Source organism: Aedes aegypti, chromosome 2 (genome assembly GCF_002204515.2).
Source record: "Aedes aegypti strain LVP_AGWG chromosome 2, AaegL5.0 Primary Assembly, whole genome shotgun sequence".
In the NCBI taxonomy this organism is placed as follows: domain Eukaryota; kingdom Metazoa; phylum Arthropoda; class Insecta; order Diptera; family Culicidae; genus Aedes; species Aedes aegypti.
Genome location: NC_035108.1, coordinates 123,087,042 through 123,104,257, shown reverse-complemented (window position 1 = coordinate 123,104,257; position 17,216 = coordinate 123,087,042). Strand labels below are relative to the sequence as shown.

The 17,216-nt window shown below is 37.3% G+C and overlaps 1 protein-coding gene across 2 annotated transcripts in view; it reads left to right on the top strand.

Annotated features, from left to right (window-relative positions):
- The first annotated feature begins 11,751 nt into the window (after positions 1-11,751).
- Positions 11,752-17,216, top strand: part of LOC5578830 (CD63 antigen) — a 116,350-nt gene continuing 110,885 nt past the window's right edge. Inside the window, exon 1 of one of the 2 annotated variants that reach the window (XM_021842184.1) lies at positions 11,752-12,215. In XM_021842184.1, the coding sequence (XP_021697876.1) occupies positions 12,150-12,215 (66 nt within the window). In that variant the 5' untranslated portion in view covers positions 11,752-12,149. Of the gene's footprint in view, positions 12,216-13,243; positions 13,289-17,216 lie in introns of those variants that run through there. The other variant, XM_021842185.1, reaches the window with a different exon arrangement.

Here is a 17,216-nt window from a genome sequence, read left to right as displayed (position 1 = left end):
CTAAAGTTTTTGAAACTTTAGGTGTTTCAGTTGAAACACAGCTTGGTAAATATACTTTCATAGCTGCCTATTTGCTCTGCTTCTAAACAGATGAATGGACATGTTTTGAATTGGCCACATCCCCGGGGCACCTGGAATCTACTATAAAGTGATCATGGCAGCCGGTGGTGCTAGAAATGCTTCGGAAAGCATAACCTTTGAAAATCATGAAGTTTGATGCCCATATTGATATGGTTCCAGATATGTTCCTAATTGACCACTTCCCCCAGGGCACCTGGAACCTTCTATAGAGTGGTCTGTGCATCTAATGGTTCTGAATACGCTGCAGGAAACATCATTTTTAAGGTTGATGTCCACTTGGATATAGCTCCGGATAATATTTACATGATTGGAAATTCAAACATGACTGACCATGCTTTCCGGAACCAGTTTTACGGATATGGTCATATTTCTGAAGATTTCCAACCAATCTTAATGCGTCCGGTGGCATTCAACTTCCTATTAGTTCTAGTTTCTAGGAAAATTGCAAACATCTATCTAACTTTATACCACACAAAAATACAAGCGGCAGAAAAAATGACATTTGGACATGACCTCAGACAATCCGAAACATCTCCGGTGTCCAGTGGCCAATATGCATGGCCAAGGAAGTTCGTTCCTAAAACAGGACCAAATTTGCCGTCGACTGCTTCCAGATGCATCCAATTTCATCCATTTTTCATAAAGTTATAAGCATTTGAATTTGGGCAAAATTTTGCCTATCCCCTGTACATTGTTAGAATAATTCAAAGTTATCTGCCAAATCGTACACTTCAGGTTAGTTATCAGAATTCCAGAACTGAAAGACTTCCTGTAAGAGCTGGTGTTCCCCAAGGCAGCATTTTGGGACCAATATTATACAATATTTTCACATCTGACTTAGAGTAAGGTGGGGCAAAAGTTCGACCTTAGTGGTATAATCAAAGTTTCCAGAAAAATAATAGCAGATGAAACAAAACAAATACCAGACAGCGAACCTTCATCATATTGACTATAACTTTGCTGAACAAACTTGTGTCAAAATATTTACCCATTTTTAGTTATAACAGTTTCAAAATTGATTGGCTTATTCGAACTTTTGCCCCACCGGTGGGGCAAGAGTTCGAATCTAGTGTGGGGCAAAAGTTCGTTGGCTAAAATACAAAATATCAATACTTTTATGCCAGGCATACTTTCTACCAGCCGTAAACTTATGTTTGCCGAAAAATACACACTAAATTTTCATCAAAAAATGCCCAAAACAGGGTTAATTGTAATACACCCAAAAAATAGCAGTTTTTCGCAAAACTAAGGGAAATGTAAAATTTTTGTGACATTTTTCGCATGATCAGGCAAATTTCGCTAAATTTGAAGCTAATATGTAGATTTCAGGAAATTTGAAAAATTTTCCATGGGTTTATACATGGGTCGAACTTTTGCCCCGCAGATTCGAACTTTTGCCCCGCTACGGGCCAAAAATTGATTCCAACTATTTATGGAAAAACTAATCCACGTCAAAGCATCCTTATGATAGGCCTAGAAACGCCCTTACATAAAATATTGAAAAATATTTTATCTTCATTTGGTTCCATGCATCGAAAGTTTGACCAAATATTACAATATTTACGTCGAAAAACAACAAATAGCCATAACTTTTCCAAATCTCAATCGATTTTTATGATATTTGGAGTGAAAGTCTCTTACTTGAATAGCATTCGAACCACCATGACATTTTTAAGTTTTGATTTGATTTGAGCTAGAAATCTCAAAAAGAAACTCTTGCCCCACTCGAACTTTTGCCCCACTTTACTCTACCTGAGTTGCCTCAGGGATGTCAAAAATCCTGGTTTGCGGATGACATAGGCCTCTCCGCCAAAGGTCGAAGCCTGCGTGTCATCTGTAGTCGATTGCCAAAAAGTTTGGATATTTTTTCTTCATACTTGCAAAAATGGAAGATTTCTCCTAATGCTTCCAAAACTCAACTAATAATATTTCCACATAAACCAAAAGCTCTTTATTTGAAACCTTCAAGTAGACATGTTGTCACGATAAAAGGGATTACAATATATTGGTGAGATGAAGTCAAGTATCTAGGGCTCAAGCTAGATAAGAATTTAACTTTCAAATATCACATTGAGGGCATTCAAGCCAAATGTAACACATATGTAAAATGTCTCTATCCCCTTATTCTTAGAAAATCGAAACTTTGTCTGAAGCTTTTGATATTCAAACAAATTTTCAGGCCAGCCATGTTGTATGCTGTACCAATATGGACTAGCTGTTGTAATACCTGGATGAAAGCTCTGCAGAGAATTCAAAATAAAATTTTGAAAACGATTCTGAAGCTTCCTCCCTGGTATAGTACCAATTTGTTACAGAGAATATCCAATGCTGAAACATTGGAAAAAATGTCAAATAAAATAATTAATAATCTCAGGTAAAAATCGTTACAATCTTTTATTGCCACAATTAATGCGTTATATGTTTAGGTTAAGTTAGGTTCCCAAGCAGCACAGTTGGTTTCAACTCAATAATAAAATCATCTCTTGAAACTAATCAAAGTTGTCAATTGGTGAAAATATGACTTACAATAACACTGAATAGCAAGGCAAAAAGCGCAAGAGGCGGAGTCTCTTTGCAACATATTAAAATTATATCGAAAATGCTGATTTGTTGCAAAATACTGAGAATAAAAAAATGAAAACAAAAATGTGAACGAGAATCGATCTTCCGACATCAAGATCAGTAATCTTCTCCTCTACTCCACTGCTCCACCAGCTCTTCGGACAATTGCTTCGCCAATGCAGTATAAAAGCTACCAAATTGCCTTGTTGCTTACAACTTTGTTGCACCCCTCGGAATACAAGTTCATTACTGGCGAAAGTAGGCCACGCCTGAAATAATCTAAAGTTATCACAAAAACTTTTGCGCAACACATGAGAAACACCATTGAAACAAACAAACTGTGGGTAGACCATGTGATCGTTATTTGACACGGTGTGCCAGAAACCGTTATTAACGCAAAAAACGTCCAAGAATTCCGCACCTACCATTCGAAAGATAAAGTATTCAAGCATCTTCTCCGTAAAGTTGAAAATATTCTAACGAGGGAATCGAAAGTTACAGCGATTTGAAGGTTTTGAGCTATTTTGGAAGGGATATTTCAGATGATTCAAAATATCCCCCAACGGTGCATTATTGTAAATTTATAAACCACCCAAGTAACCATCAGTTTTGAATATAGCATTAAAAACATGTATTATCCAAGCATCTTCTTTGTAAATTTTAAATAATGTTGACACCGTTGAAGAATATTTTAAAGTAAGTGAATATTCCTTCCAAAATAGCTCAAAATTCTCAAATCACGATCATTTTCGATTCTCGCGTTAGAATATTTTCAAATTCATGGAGAAGATGTTTGAATATTATATCTTTCGAACGGTAGATGCAAAATTCTTCATTTTTTGTGTTGATAACGGTTTCAGGCATGCCGTGTGCATAATAGGTAAAGTGTAACTCAACCCTATTGCAACTGGATTAAAACAAACAATCTTCTTGCTGTTATACACGTAGTTCAGTGCAGCTTTCGCGTAATGAAACTTTTTGAGCTTTTGATATTAATATGCAATCGAACTAGAACTAGGTTAGTTACAGATGCTTTTTTTGATACGTGCTTGAAACCATTTTTGGGAAGCATCTCTTTGGAAGATGTTTCACGTGCTACTTGGGTTAAGTATATTCAAAGCGTTTTTTTCTCTTATAAGCAGATGAAATCAACTCACCTGTAAAAAATCTGAACTGCTACGGCAAATGAAATGTATAATAGATATAAGAAATTAATGTAAATTTTGGAATGATACTAATAAAGAAGGTCAAAAAATAATCTTGATTCTTCATGCAAGTAAACATACTGTACTGTACTGAATCATACGCATGTTCTTGGTCCTCCAAGGACTCCATGGAATACGAGCTTTAGAATCTTGGTGGTATTTGGCTGTGGCATAAAATCTTAAATCTTCATATAAGTAACCGTATTATTGTATTGATTTGTAATGATGTTCTTGGTTCTCTGAGGACTCCATTTAATATAGGCCTTAGGATCTACAAGCGTATATTGATGGTGTTTAGTTATGCCATAATATCTGAACCCGGTAATGGAGTATTGATGAATAAATTGATGAAATCCTATAAGCCCTGGGTCTCTTATAACGCGAATTCCTGTAACGCCCCCCAACCATGTGTCTAACTGGAGACCTCACAGAAAATTCAAAATAAAGGTACAGTGGGAGAAGTGTATCTGTGGGGTAAGTGGATCATTTGTCCATATTAAGCAAATACTTAAATATTTTGAATATTTTCACACCATTGCTTTGTTTCAGGTTATATTCTTACGTCCCCACTGATACTAATGCGAAACTTCTACTTCACGTGCACTAACACAAACAAACTTGTTATTTGCAAAAAATAATTAATTTCAAAATTGTTTTCAGTCAATCAAAAATCTATTATAACTCTGCCCAAAATCGAATTCTATTAGTTTTTCCAATACACGCTAAACGATTCAGATCTAATTGAATGGATCACAATGAAAATATGTGATTTTTATAAATAAATACAGACATATTGGTACACTTCACCATACTTTTTGTAATAACCCCAAATGTTGTTTTCCTTTAACTTGTTTTTCATTCATAGCTTAAATTTGTCAAGTTGACTAGAGCTAATTTTATTTAATTCATCTTAAAAATTTTAAACAGTTTTTCTGGTACAAAAAAAATATTGTAAAATCAAAACAAAACTTTTTGTGGTTTATCTAAGCTGAATTTTAAAAGAGCAAAATATACAAATTTCCCAATTGAGAGTGTAATATTGTTCATTATTTGACCATATCAATTGTTCTAGACAGATGACACACATATTTTCATAAATAAAATAAGAGGATTTCAGTTTGTTAAACAAAAGTAAAAGTAACTAATATTTTTAAACTACGAGTGTCTTACGAAAACATTGTTAGGAATAATCCTACAATCCAACAAACTTATGTGTATAAAATAGACAAAATCTCTCCAAAATATTCTAGTTACAATGTTTTTTTTGTTCAAATTAGTCCGAATTAATGTATAAATATTTTTCATAACATTTTGATAAAATAAAGATTTGGTTTTATTTTAAGGCCTTATTCAATATGTAACAAATTTTGTTCGTTGACTTGAAGAACTATATTTCAGGAAGCTCTTGGATGACCGTGATTGTCCACAAACAATTTTTCAAAGGAGCTATATTTAGATTTAATGAAACATACTTCGTTGAATTGCTAATAGTGCGTACTGCATCAATGATTGCCCACTATGCACCTTATTACATATGTAGGTTCTAAGACCTACATTTCCAGAAGTCCTTGGATGACTCAGAACATCTCTTAGATGCAACACAACAATACAACAACAAAATCAAAGCAACATACAGTGCTCTGAGTTTCTTTGAATATGTGAAAATTTCAAAGATTCGTAGGTCACGCTTGTAGATCTGGAGACTATATTCCAAAGTATTCTGGAGTTTATGGCAGGTATGACCAATAATATGTTACAATAATTCGTGGTTTGAACACGTCTGAACGAAACTACAAAGCATAAGTTGTAAACAAATCAGATTATTTCTCCGTCACTCATCATTCCACCACATAATTTCCCACTTAATTGTCTAAACTCAATTTACGCACTTCGTAGAAAAAGTTACGTAAATTGAATTTGCGAAAATAAAGACTTCGTAAATTAAGATTTTAGTGTATGAATAACGCAGAATTTTATTCATAAATTTCGTCTCGCCTCTTCTGTTCATTGTTTCTTTTTATTGTAGATTTACAAACACTGCGTTTATAAAAGCATACCGCATTAACGATCAACGCTCCGTCATCGTAATCATCGTCATCATCGAAACTTCAAAAGCAGTTTTTCTGTTCAAAACTAAAAATTATTCGATAAAAATGTGTTCACTGTGTTTCGATTGGAGAATAGAATACAGTGAACGCATTTTTCTGTAAATGTTATTGATTTTGAACGAAAAAACTGCTTTAAGAAATTCCGAAATCAATGACGGATCCTGCCCCCTTAAGGTGAAGCAGTGTGTAACTCAAAGAATCATTAGAATCATCATTGATGTAAGTTATATGGGTTTGCCTCAGGGCTCTTGCCTGAGTCCACTTCTGTATAACATATATGTGAGTGAGATTGATAATTGCTTGGCTGAAGGATGTACTCTCAGACAATTAGCTGATGATTTTGTAATTTCTGTAATAGGTAAAGATAGAGAAGATATGCAAGCTCCGCTTCAAGCTACATTAGATAGTTTGTCTTCATGGGCAACTGATTTAGGAATCGAATTTTCACCAGAAAAGACTGAAATGGTTGTTTTTTCTAAAAAACATCATCCAGCAAAATTTGAACTACAGCTATCAGGGAAAAAAATTAATCAATCTTTATCCTACAAATACTTGGGTATTTGGTTAGATTCCAAGTGTACATGGAAAAAACATGTTCAATATATAAAATCTAAGTGTGAGCAAAGAATAAATTTTATCAGGTCCATTACTGGAAGTTGGTGGGGAGCTCATCCAGAAGACTTAATTAGGTTGTACAAGACAACGATACGATCTGTGATAGAGTATGGAAGTTTTTGCTTTTATCCAGCTGCACGTACACATATCCTTGTTCTAGAAATGATTCAGTATCGATGTCTTCGTTTAGCATTGGGATCTATGAATTCTACTCATACTAAAAGTTTGGAAGTCCTAGCGGGTGTTCCTCCTTTAATGATTAGGTTCTATGAGCTTGGGAATCGGTTTCTAATTCGCAGTGAAATCATGAATCCTATTATCATTGCAAACTTTGAAAAACTTCTGCAATTAATGGTACAGTCCAGACGAATGCCACTTTATTATTGGCACATGTCTGAAGATATTTCACCTGCTATAATAGATTCAGAACAGCTTAATATGAATTTCCTTCAGTTAAACAACGATAAAGTTACATATGACATTTCTATGAAACAAGAAACAAATAATATTCCAGATTACTTGAGATCCAAAATAATACCTTCAATATTTTCATCGAAATATGGAAGACTTTCTTCTGACAAATGTTTTTACACTGATGGCTCTAGCATAGATAATAGTGTAGGTTACGGTGTTTTCAATGAAAACGTTTCTATATATCATCAGCTTAAGAATCCATGTTCAGTATTTGTTGCGGAGTTGGCAGCGATATATAATGCTTTAATTATCATCCTTAGTTTATCGGTTGGCAGCTATTACATATTTTCCGACAGTCTTAGCTCTATTGAAGCTTTAAAATCAATAAAACCACAAAATGCAACATATTTTATTATTGAAATAAGAAAACTATTGAATACATTAACAATGCGCTCTTTCAGCATCACTTTCATATGGATACCATCGCATTGCCTCATCAATGGTAATGAAAAGGCAGATATTTTAGCCAAAAAAGGTGCCATAGTAGGTGAAATTTTTGAAAGAAAAATTGATTTTAGGGAGTTTTTTCAAACATGTCGTCGGAAAGCAATTGCTGAATGGCAAAGATCTTGGGATGAAGGATCTATGGGACGTTACATATACGGTCTTGCACCAAAAATATAAAAAAAATCATGGTTTAAAGATTATAATCTGACTAGGGACTTTATTAAGGTTATTTCTAGACTAATGTCGAATTATTATAGATCTAAGGCTCACCTTAAGCGTATTGGTTTAAGTGATACTAATCATTGTGACTGTGGTGAAGGATTTGAAGATATAGAACACGTCGTTTGGGTTTGTTCTAAATATGAAGTAAAAAGACAAGAATTGATTGATTCCCTTCCTGTTTTATGGAAACCACCCAACGCAACAGTCCGCGATGCTCTGTTTTCTCGCAATCCCAATTTCCTAAATCCTATATATAAATTTCTAAAAGCTATTGACTTTCCTATCTAATTTTTGTCTTTAACAGTGAACTACTATTACCTGCGACTTGAGTGATTGACGGATGTCTTAAGCCACATATCATACCGATTCCGTTTCCTCAAATTTTCCTCAAGCCACCATTTTGAACTGCACGACGCCTCCAATAATACCATTGAGCTGATCATCACCATCTCATCTGAGCAACTTCACAAATCCATTGAGAAGATGGAGTGACAAGAGTACCGTCCTACGATGCATCCCAAGCCCCGAGTTTAGAACTTCTAAATTGTCGTGAAAGTATGACAAGATGTAGAAGCTAAACAAAATTAATACAAACATTGTATATAACATTATTGAATCGGCCCCTAATACTTTATGGTAAGGGCCTAAATAAAGATAGGTTTGAGGGTTTTATGCCTATAGGAGAAGAGATTTTTTTTCACTCCTACAGGCTTTCCCTCATTCCAAAAAAAAAAAATCATTGATGTAATAGTAGTAGTGTCGCCTTTCCATGTATATTTTCAAAACAAACAAACAAAATATATAACATTTGTTGTAATCATATATTTATGTAAACACGTGGGAAATTTAGTAGATTGATGAGAAAATCAAAATCTACTTTTCAATCGCACATATCAAAAGGAAACATTATGATTTAATGAAAAGCAACGGAATATCTCTGTTTTATGTTGGATTCATCGCTTATTTTTGTTATGCACCTGCACCCCGAGTAGCACTTATATGTTACAATGGAGGCAAAATAACTATTATATAAAAGCAATTCTCGCCGAAACCAGGCCGCCATCGGCACCCATCGTTAGAATTCCAATTTTATGTCACTGATCGCTAATTTTCGATAAAACTTAAGGATGGTCCTTTCTGTTTTCTCAAATTGGTGGACCCCTCGTTCGCCAGCTAGCTGAACAGTTTGCGAAGAAGACCATTTTTTGATAAATCTTGGGTATTTCTGCACAGAATATGTCTCATATTTCGCTTGCAACATATAGCAAACTTAGTGGCATCGTATAGAGAAAGGAAATAGCTTTCATTTAAACTTGAAAAAAATTTGCCGCCATTTTGAAGTTTGTTAGAAAAATTGTTTTTTCACCATTAGCGGAACGATTTTCTAAATCATGTTCTACTATTTTGACGTATATGGCGAGTGCAATCATTGCAAACATAATTTTTTGTACAACAATGAAACAAGTTTTCAATCGTTGGATTTGGATTTCAACGCCATCTTGGTTTTTAACAGTTGAATGATTTTTTTACCATCTCAGTGCTTAACATGTTGATCTATAAGGCCCCCGTTAAAAAAAACAATCAGATTCTATTTTTCTTATCTTACTTACTACTTACTTATTTGGCTTTACATCAATTATCTTGATAAAGCCTCGCTAACAATTATTCGCCAATTCACTCGGTTCATGGCCGCTTCTCTCCATCCTCGACTGTGACCCACGCTCTCCAGGTCCTGGTGCACCTGGTCAATCCACCTAGCTCGCTGCGCCCCACGCCTTCTTGTTCCGACCGGATTCGTAGCGAACACCATCTTTACAGGGTTGTTGTCCGGCATTCTTGCAACATACCCTGCCCAGCGTATCCTTCCAGCTTTAGCTACCTTCACGATACTGGGTTCGCCGTAGAGTTGAGCGAGCTCGTGGTTCATCCTTCGCCGCCACACGCCGTTCTCCTGTACGCCGCCGAAGATCGTCCTTAGCACTCGGCGTTCGAAAACCCCAAGAGCTTGCAAGTCCTCCTCGAGCATAGTCCACGCCTCATGCCCATAGAGGACTACCGGTCTTATGAGCGTTTTGTACATCGTACATTTGGTGCGGGGGTGAATCTTTCTTGACCGCAGTTTCTTCTGGAGCCCATAGTAGGCACGACTACCGCTGATGATGCGCCTTCGTATTTCCCGACTAACATTGTTGTCAGCCGTCAACAGGGATCCGAGGTAGACAAACTCGTCCACCACCTCGAAGGTATCTCCGTCTATCGTAACACTGCTTCCTAGGCGGGTCATGTCGCGCTCAGTTCCGCCAACCAGCACGTTCTTTGTTTTCGACGCATTCACCATTAGCCCGACTCTTGTTGCTTCGCGTTTTAGGCGGGTGAACAAATCTGCCACCGTTTCAAATTTTCTCCCAATAATATCCATGTCGTCCGCAAAGCAAACAAATTATCCGGATCTCGTGAAAATCGTGCCTCGACTGTTAAGTTCCGCTCTCCGCATAATACCTTCAAGCGCAATATTGAACAATAGGCACGAAAGTCCATCGTCAGTCCCCGCCGAGACTCGAACGTACTGGAGTGTTCGCCCGAGATCTTCACGCAGTTTTGCACACCGTCCATCGTTGCTCTGATCAATCTTGTGAGCTTCCCGGGAAAGCTGTTCTTTCTTTCTTATCTTATCTCAGCTAATAATGCTATTTTTCAACTAGAAGATATGCGGAAGAATCATTCAGGTAGCAAATAAGCGTTAAAAATCCTATTTGATCATTTGTTTTTAAGGTGATTATAAAACGAAGCCAAACTTTGAATTTTGAAGTGCACAAGACTGGAGAATCTGACAACAGTTCACGTTGATGATCAATCAAATTACTTGCTTGCTTGTGGTGACCAATGGGATAAATTTTCATAACGAAGCGCTTTTTGTTTCTCAAGTCTTGTGCTTTTGAAAATTTGAGGTGTGGCTTCCTTCTATAATCACCTTAAAGCTAGTTAAGCTGAGGGGTTGGCTCTGTTTCAGTAGGGACGTAACCACCCACTGCCGAAGTCAATCAAAAGTCCAATAGGATCCGGCTCCCTACTTTGTTTTCCAGCTGACAAAAGTCCCCAAACAAATTTTTGAAGGACGTGTGTAGTCTTAGTTTTAATACGAACGAGCTCGAAAGGAGGACTCTCGGAATCTGAGCTAGAATTGAGCGATCTAGAGCAAAACCATGTTTTGAATCGTTTTACGTAGGAGCCTTACATTTCCAAATCGTTTAGCTTTGGGTGAAGTTTTGAAATTTATACAGTCAATTCTCCATAATTTGGAAGGGACCATCGAGTTAGGAAGGTATCGAGTTTTGGAACACAAAATCAGTGCATCTGCGGTTCAAGAGACCATCGAGGTAATCAAAGTAGCAATGAAAATCAAATTTTACCATTGTTCTCTAACTCAATATCGAGATATGAAATATCTAGTTAGGTTTTTGAGAGTTGACTGTATCCTTAATCCGTACAAAAACGGTTGATTCTGGAAAACCAATATCAAACATTAAAAAAATCCATTCATCCAGACACTGATAGGAGGTTTTCCCGTCATCTTTTCCAGCCCAAATGTGTCTATATTAACATCGGAGATTGGTCTCTGCAGTCACCATCTGGCTGGTCAGGACAAACAGTAGCACGCTGCTATTTTACTACGCACAATTCTGATCGGTAGAAAAGTACTGCCAAAGTGCCAAGTGAGTAGCGACAGAGCGCAAACGTTTGTTTCCCCAAATTGCGAGGAAAAACAAACCAAAAGATGCAGCACATCATGCATGAGCCAAGGGACGCACGTTTTTCCGTTTTGCGTGCGTGCGATACCGAAGTAGGCAATGGGTAGGAGGACAACCCTCTCTGATTTTCTCTTCATTCTCCGAGCCGGCCAGCTTTCGGTCTACTTGGATGGGATATGGCGCGGGTCCCTTTTTGTTGTCGTTCGCCAGCTGTGTGTTGGTGTTGACTTGCTGCGTTGAGTTTCAAGACTTCTCTCTGCTGATGTTGATTCCGCCGTGCGCTTGTTTGGATGGCTTTGCTAGAGGAGCTCGGAAAGTCACCACAAACCGTTTGTCCATTCAGTACTAGTTCGCCTTGCACCCCGATAGGTGGTTTTCGAGCGTTGCCGTCGTCGGTCGAGTGTGACGTATCTCGTTGTCAGGGGGTCTCCGTCGCGTCATTGTACACCTTTTACCTGGCTACTTCGATTACTGGTGCGCGCTACATACGAAACGGACCTCAGCGATTGTAGATTACGTGTGACTGTATTTGTGTTATGGCGTGGCGATGAAGGTACTGCAGATCTTGTAAGCGTCCATCAATTGCCATCTGAAGTGTTTAAAGGTGCGGAATCTGTATACATGACAGTGTTTTAGAACCATGCTGAATTTCGATCGTGACGAGTGGATCCAATAAATTTTCCGAGATGCGTCTGTCGGCCAGGATTAAATGCTTCAGATATCTGGTTTATGCCTATATTGTTCTGATTTCGGTGAGTTGTCGCCCTCGAGAAGGAATGTCATCATTTTCAACTGGGTTGATGCAATACAACCCTATTATATGGCACAGTGGAATGGATCCTAGGGAAACGGTGTGGTTCGAAGAGTGATTAATGGTTTTGTACATGTGACAGCTATTAAGAATTTAAAATAAATGGTGATAGTGGGTAAATCAAGGAAACATCATTTAAAACAAATGAAAAAAATGTCAAAAAGAAAAAAATGTGTCTATGTTCCAATGAAGATCCTTCCACTGTGCATCAGTGTCCAAAAATAAGTCGAAGGGTCTACAAGAGTGTTGAAAATACGAGGAATCGAAATGTTGCTCGCAGTGTTCTGCCCATAACTGCATATTTGTAACATTCGACAAAAGTAGGCATTGAGTAAATGCGATACCAAGTTTGCATTTTATGGCAGTATGAGAGGCAACCAAAATTTTAAAAAATCACTGAGAATTCAAAAGTGCTTATTTGAGGCTGAAATTTTGTACAACTCCTATCGCATATTGGGTGAATAGTCAGAAAATGATTCTGATAGAAATTTCGTTGCTACTGCATTATGAGGCTCGTGTATAATCTCAATGTGACTGTTATGCGGTTACAATTGTCAATGTGACAAAACAACTTGGTATTTTTTTCGAATTTTCTAGAACAATCTCACAGATTTCAGTAAGTTGATCGAAAGTATTTGCCATTTGATGACTCTCCCCGGTATTAACTCGAAATTGTCAAAAATGTCGAATGTGACAAACATGCAGTTATGGGCAGTGTTGTTGTTGTTACAAATAGTCGATGAGTGATGTGATGTGATTTCAACGGGTAGGTGGAAGCAAGATGAAGACCCCTGAAAGTTATGTTGCATTTTATGATCGTTGTCACTGGATTGGAAAGCGCATCAATCGTGACCAAAATGCAAACTATGTTGCATGGGCAGTTCGCAGCATATAGTCTACACATGTAGGTAATCAATCTTGCTGGTCACAGCGTCGTTTGCCAAGTCAACGGTAAAATAAATCTGCCCTTCCGAAATCTGGCAAATGGGACGAATGAACGAAACCTCGATTAAGGTAAGCTAGCGGAGTTAGCTGCTCTGGACGAGCTTGAACCTATACTACACTGGCTGCTGGCATGGATGTAGCCAGGTGCGGCCGACGAAAAAACAACTGGTTTGCTACCAAGGGTCTTCAGTTTATGTAATTGATTAATTCTTGGAGTCCAACATCTAACATAAATTCAAACATCTGCCAAAGATCTTACCAGAAATCTTTCGAAGGTTTCATCTATCAGAAATATGTTAAGAAACTCAAAAGTTGTTTGCCAAGCATCTGTTAAGTTGTCTTATAATGAATTCATCCAGAAATCGAATAGTTCGTTAAGGAATCAGAAATGTTCCTACTCGTCACAATTTTGAGTTGTCAATTCCATGGGATTCCAATAGAGATGATTCCAAGAATTAAAAATAAAGATCTATAATTTCTCCCTGGAGTTGTTTTAAGGATCAATGTTCCTCAAAAATTCTTACAGTGATTTCGAAAATTTCAAAAGCTTCAATTAGAAGTACCTCAAGAATTCAATTTTCCAAGGATACATAGGAAATTTTTATTTTTTTATATATATTTTTTAAAGGCCTTCATCCAATGCTCTCTTTGGATTTTACTAAGCTTTATTTATGAATACCTCTAAGAAAATCATTAAAAATGAATCTGCAGCATCAACATATTACATCTTGGATTACTTGAATTTCATAAAGGAATATTTTTAGAAAAATTACTGAATAAACCTTTTAAGAAGTTTCTGAAACTTTTTTTTTTGAATGAAATTCTTCTAGAAACTCATGGATGAATGTTATAGAAATTCTTGTTAGTTTTATATTAATATCACTGGAAAAAAACTGTTGAGAGTTTTTGAAGAAATCCGCAGGGTAGCTCTTATATTAATCGCTGTAGAATGTTTGATCATCTGTGAGTTTAATTCTTGGAATTGTTGTTGATCCTTGTTGTTGAATGTTGTTGTTGTTGTTGAATCCTAAAAAAATGCTATGAAGAATTTATGAAAAAACAACAAAAAATTTTGAGGGATGAAAAAACATGTAAACATAGCATTGGATATATTTTCTAAGGAATATTTAAGAAATTCCTTCAAAGAAGATATCGAAAAATCTACTGTGCCTGACCCGCTTGTAGCGTGGCGTAATTTATAGATAGAAAATCTTTATTTGAGTGACCCTTTAACTTACTGTCTTTCGGGTCACTTGGTATTAATTTTACATTTGATTGCTTATAACTAATTCACTTTTTCATTTTGCTTAAACATTATTGATGCTGGCAATGGATTTTGCCGCCTGGATACCTTTGTTCATCCATCTTTTCCTCATCGTCTTGAAGATTATTTTTGTCACCATCAGTAGCAGGATGATTATTTGCAGTGCGATAACTGCCATCAGGAGTCCTTGTTGTTGTCGATGTTCCTCCGTGTGGGCATCTTGGGTTTGTATCACGGTAACCAGCTGGTTTCCGTGGGTGTGGGCTGTATTCTCTTCCTTCGAGTTCTGTCCTCCCATGGTGTTCCGTGGATATGTTATTGCAGGTTGAGTTGATTAGACTGATGGTTCGGGGACTTTCCGGTTCAGGTTTATATGCGATTCACTTGTTGTGTATTTCGCATGTCAGCGATTGATGTTTATAAAAGTCAGAGAGTTTTTTATTTTTTATTTTGTTGGTTCATATTTCGTTTGTAAGCTGCGCTTTGTTTATGAAGCTAATTGTTTTTTTTATTTCCGTTTGGTCATCACCCAAGGCGATAAACAGAGAGTTTGCAATTTTTGATTCAATTCTGGCTTCGTCGTATTTGGGGCAGTCGATAATTATGTGTTTGACGCTTGTTTTAATTCCGCAGGTGGTGCATGTTGATTCCGATTCTTTCCGCGCGTAATGACCGTGCGTTATTCTGCTGTGTCCTATTCTTAGCCTTGTTAATATTATGCTCTCCTTTCTTTTTGACTGGTGAGATGATGTCCATTCAATTGTGTTGTTTTTTATCTCCCTGAGGTGGCTGGAATTCCTGTTCCAAGTCTGTTCCCAGTTCATTCTTATGTGTGTCCGAATATTTCTTTTAAAGTCGTCGAAAGGTGTATTGATAATTTCTGTTGCTTGTTCAGTGGTAGCTTTTTTCGCTAATTTGTCAGCGTTTTCGTTTCCGGAGATGTTGATGTGAGCTGGGACCCAGCATAGTTCGAACATTCCTGGATGGTCGAGTAATTTTTTCCTGATTTCGTCTATCCACGGGTGGGTGCATTCGTGATTTTTGATGGCAAGTAGGGCACTTTTGGAGTCACTGAAGATTACACTTAGCTCGTTTGGTAGAATATCAAGTGCCTTGTTGATAGCAAATGTTTCTGCGCTAAATATTGATAGATTGTTTGGTAGGTTTATGCTTGCTTCAAAGTTATCGGAGAAAATTCCGCATCCTGTGCCGTGACTGGTTTTAGATCCATCCGTGTATATGTGATGATGATTTCGATATTTAGATTCTCGAATTTCTAGAAAACGAGCTTTTTTCTCCGCTGTTGTGGTTGAGTTTGAAATTTCTAGGTTTATCCCATATGTTTGGGCAGGACGATTGTAATTTGGAGTATGTGTGTCGATGTTAACTGTTGGGATCTGGAGTAGTTCCATTTTTTGGAGTGCTCGTTGAGCTAGAGAGCATTCCGGGGGTATAGTTTTCCTATTGGTTTGTTTAGCAGAATATAAGATTAGGAGTTCAGCGATTTTGAGTTTTAGAGGTATTTGGCCGCTTTCTGCTAGTAAGCTTTCGATAGGGCTAGAGTGGAAGGCCCCAGTTGCAATACGAATTCCCTGGTGATATATTGGGTTTAGCCTGTCGAGGTCAGTTTCGTTGGCTCTGCTGATAATCGGTGCGGCGTATAGTAGTTTTGGGACTAGCATCGAGTTGACTAATCGTAAAAGGGATTTTCTGTCCGCCCCGAAGGTGGTGCCGCTAATGCACCTCATCAGTGAGATTACTGTTTTGCATTCTTCTCGTTTTTTTTGAATATGGTGTTTGTAGTTGAGCTTGTGATCGAGCCATACTCCAAGTACTTTTGTAATTTTTGTACTGCATATGACTTTGTTCCGGAATATTGCTAATGGTTGCTTTTGAAGCTTTCTGCGGTTGCCTACATGCATGATAGTTGTTTTTTGTGTAGATATGGTGAATCCTGTTTCGTTGCTCCATTTTTCGATCTTATTGAGGATTTTTTGGATGTGTAGTCTTGTCCATCTTGCCGAGCGGGATGAGACTGCTATTGTTATATCGTCGGCGTATATTTTAATGATTGTGTTTTCAGGAAGCCATTCTTTAATGCTGTTGATGGCAATCAGGAAGAAGGTGACTGCGAGTACGGATCCTTGAGGAACTCCATTTTGTTGTATTTTTGATGTAGATTCGTGACCTTGGAAAAGTGTCCGGAAGCGTCTTTCTTGAAGAAAGTTTTCGCAAAACTTTGCCATATGTCCTCCTATTCCAGCTTTGGCTAAGTTTTCTTTAATAAGATACCGCCATGTTTTATCGTACGCTTTTTCAATGTCTAGGAATAGTAGTTCGACGTGTTTATGTTCGTTTATGGCATTGGAGCATATTTCCTCTATTTCAGTAAGTGGGTCTAGCGTTTGTCTTCCTTTTCGGAAGGCATACTGATTTTTTCCGAGTATATTTTTTGACTCCAGCTCGTTCATAAGTCGGCGGTTTACCATTCTCTCAAAGAGTTTCATCATACAGCTTGATAGGTATATGGGTCGAAGGTTTTTAGGATCATTTGTGGCTTTGCCAGGTTTTGGGATGGGGATCAATATTGATTCTCGCCAATTTTGGGGAAAAGAGCCGGTGGACCAGATTTTGTTAAATGCTTCGAGTAGCTTCTTTTTTATATAAAAAGGAAGTCGTTTTAGCATTTCATTGTGGATTTCATCGGGGCCAGGTGATGTTCCTTTTAATGTG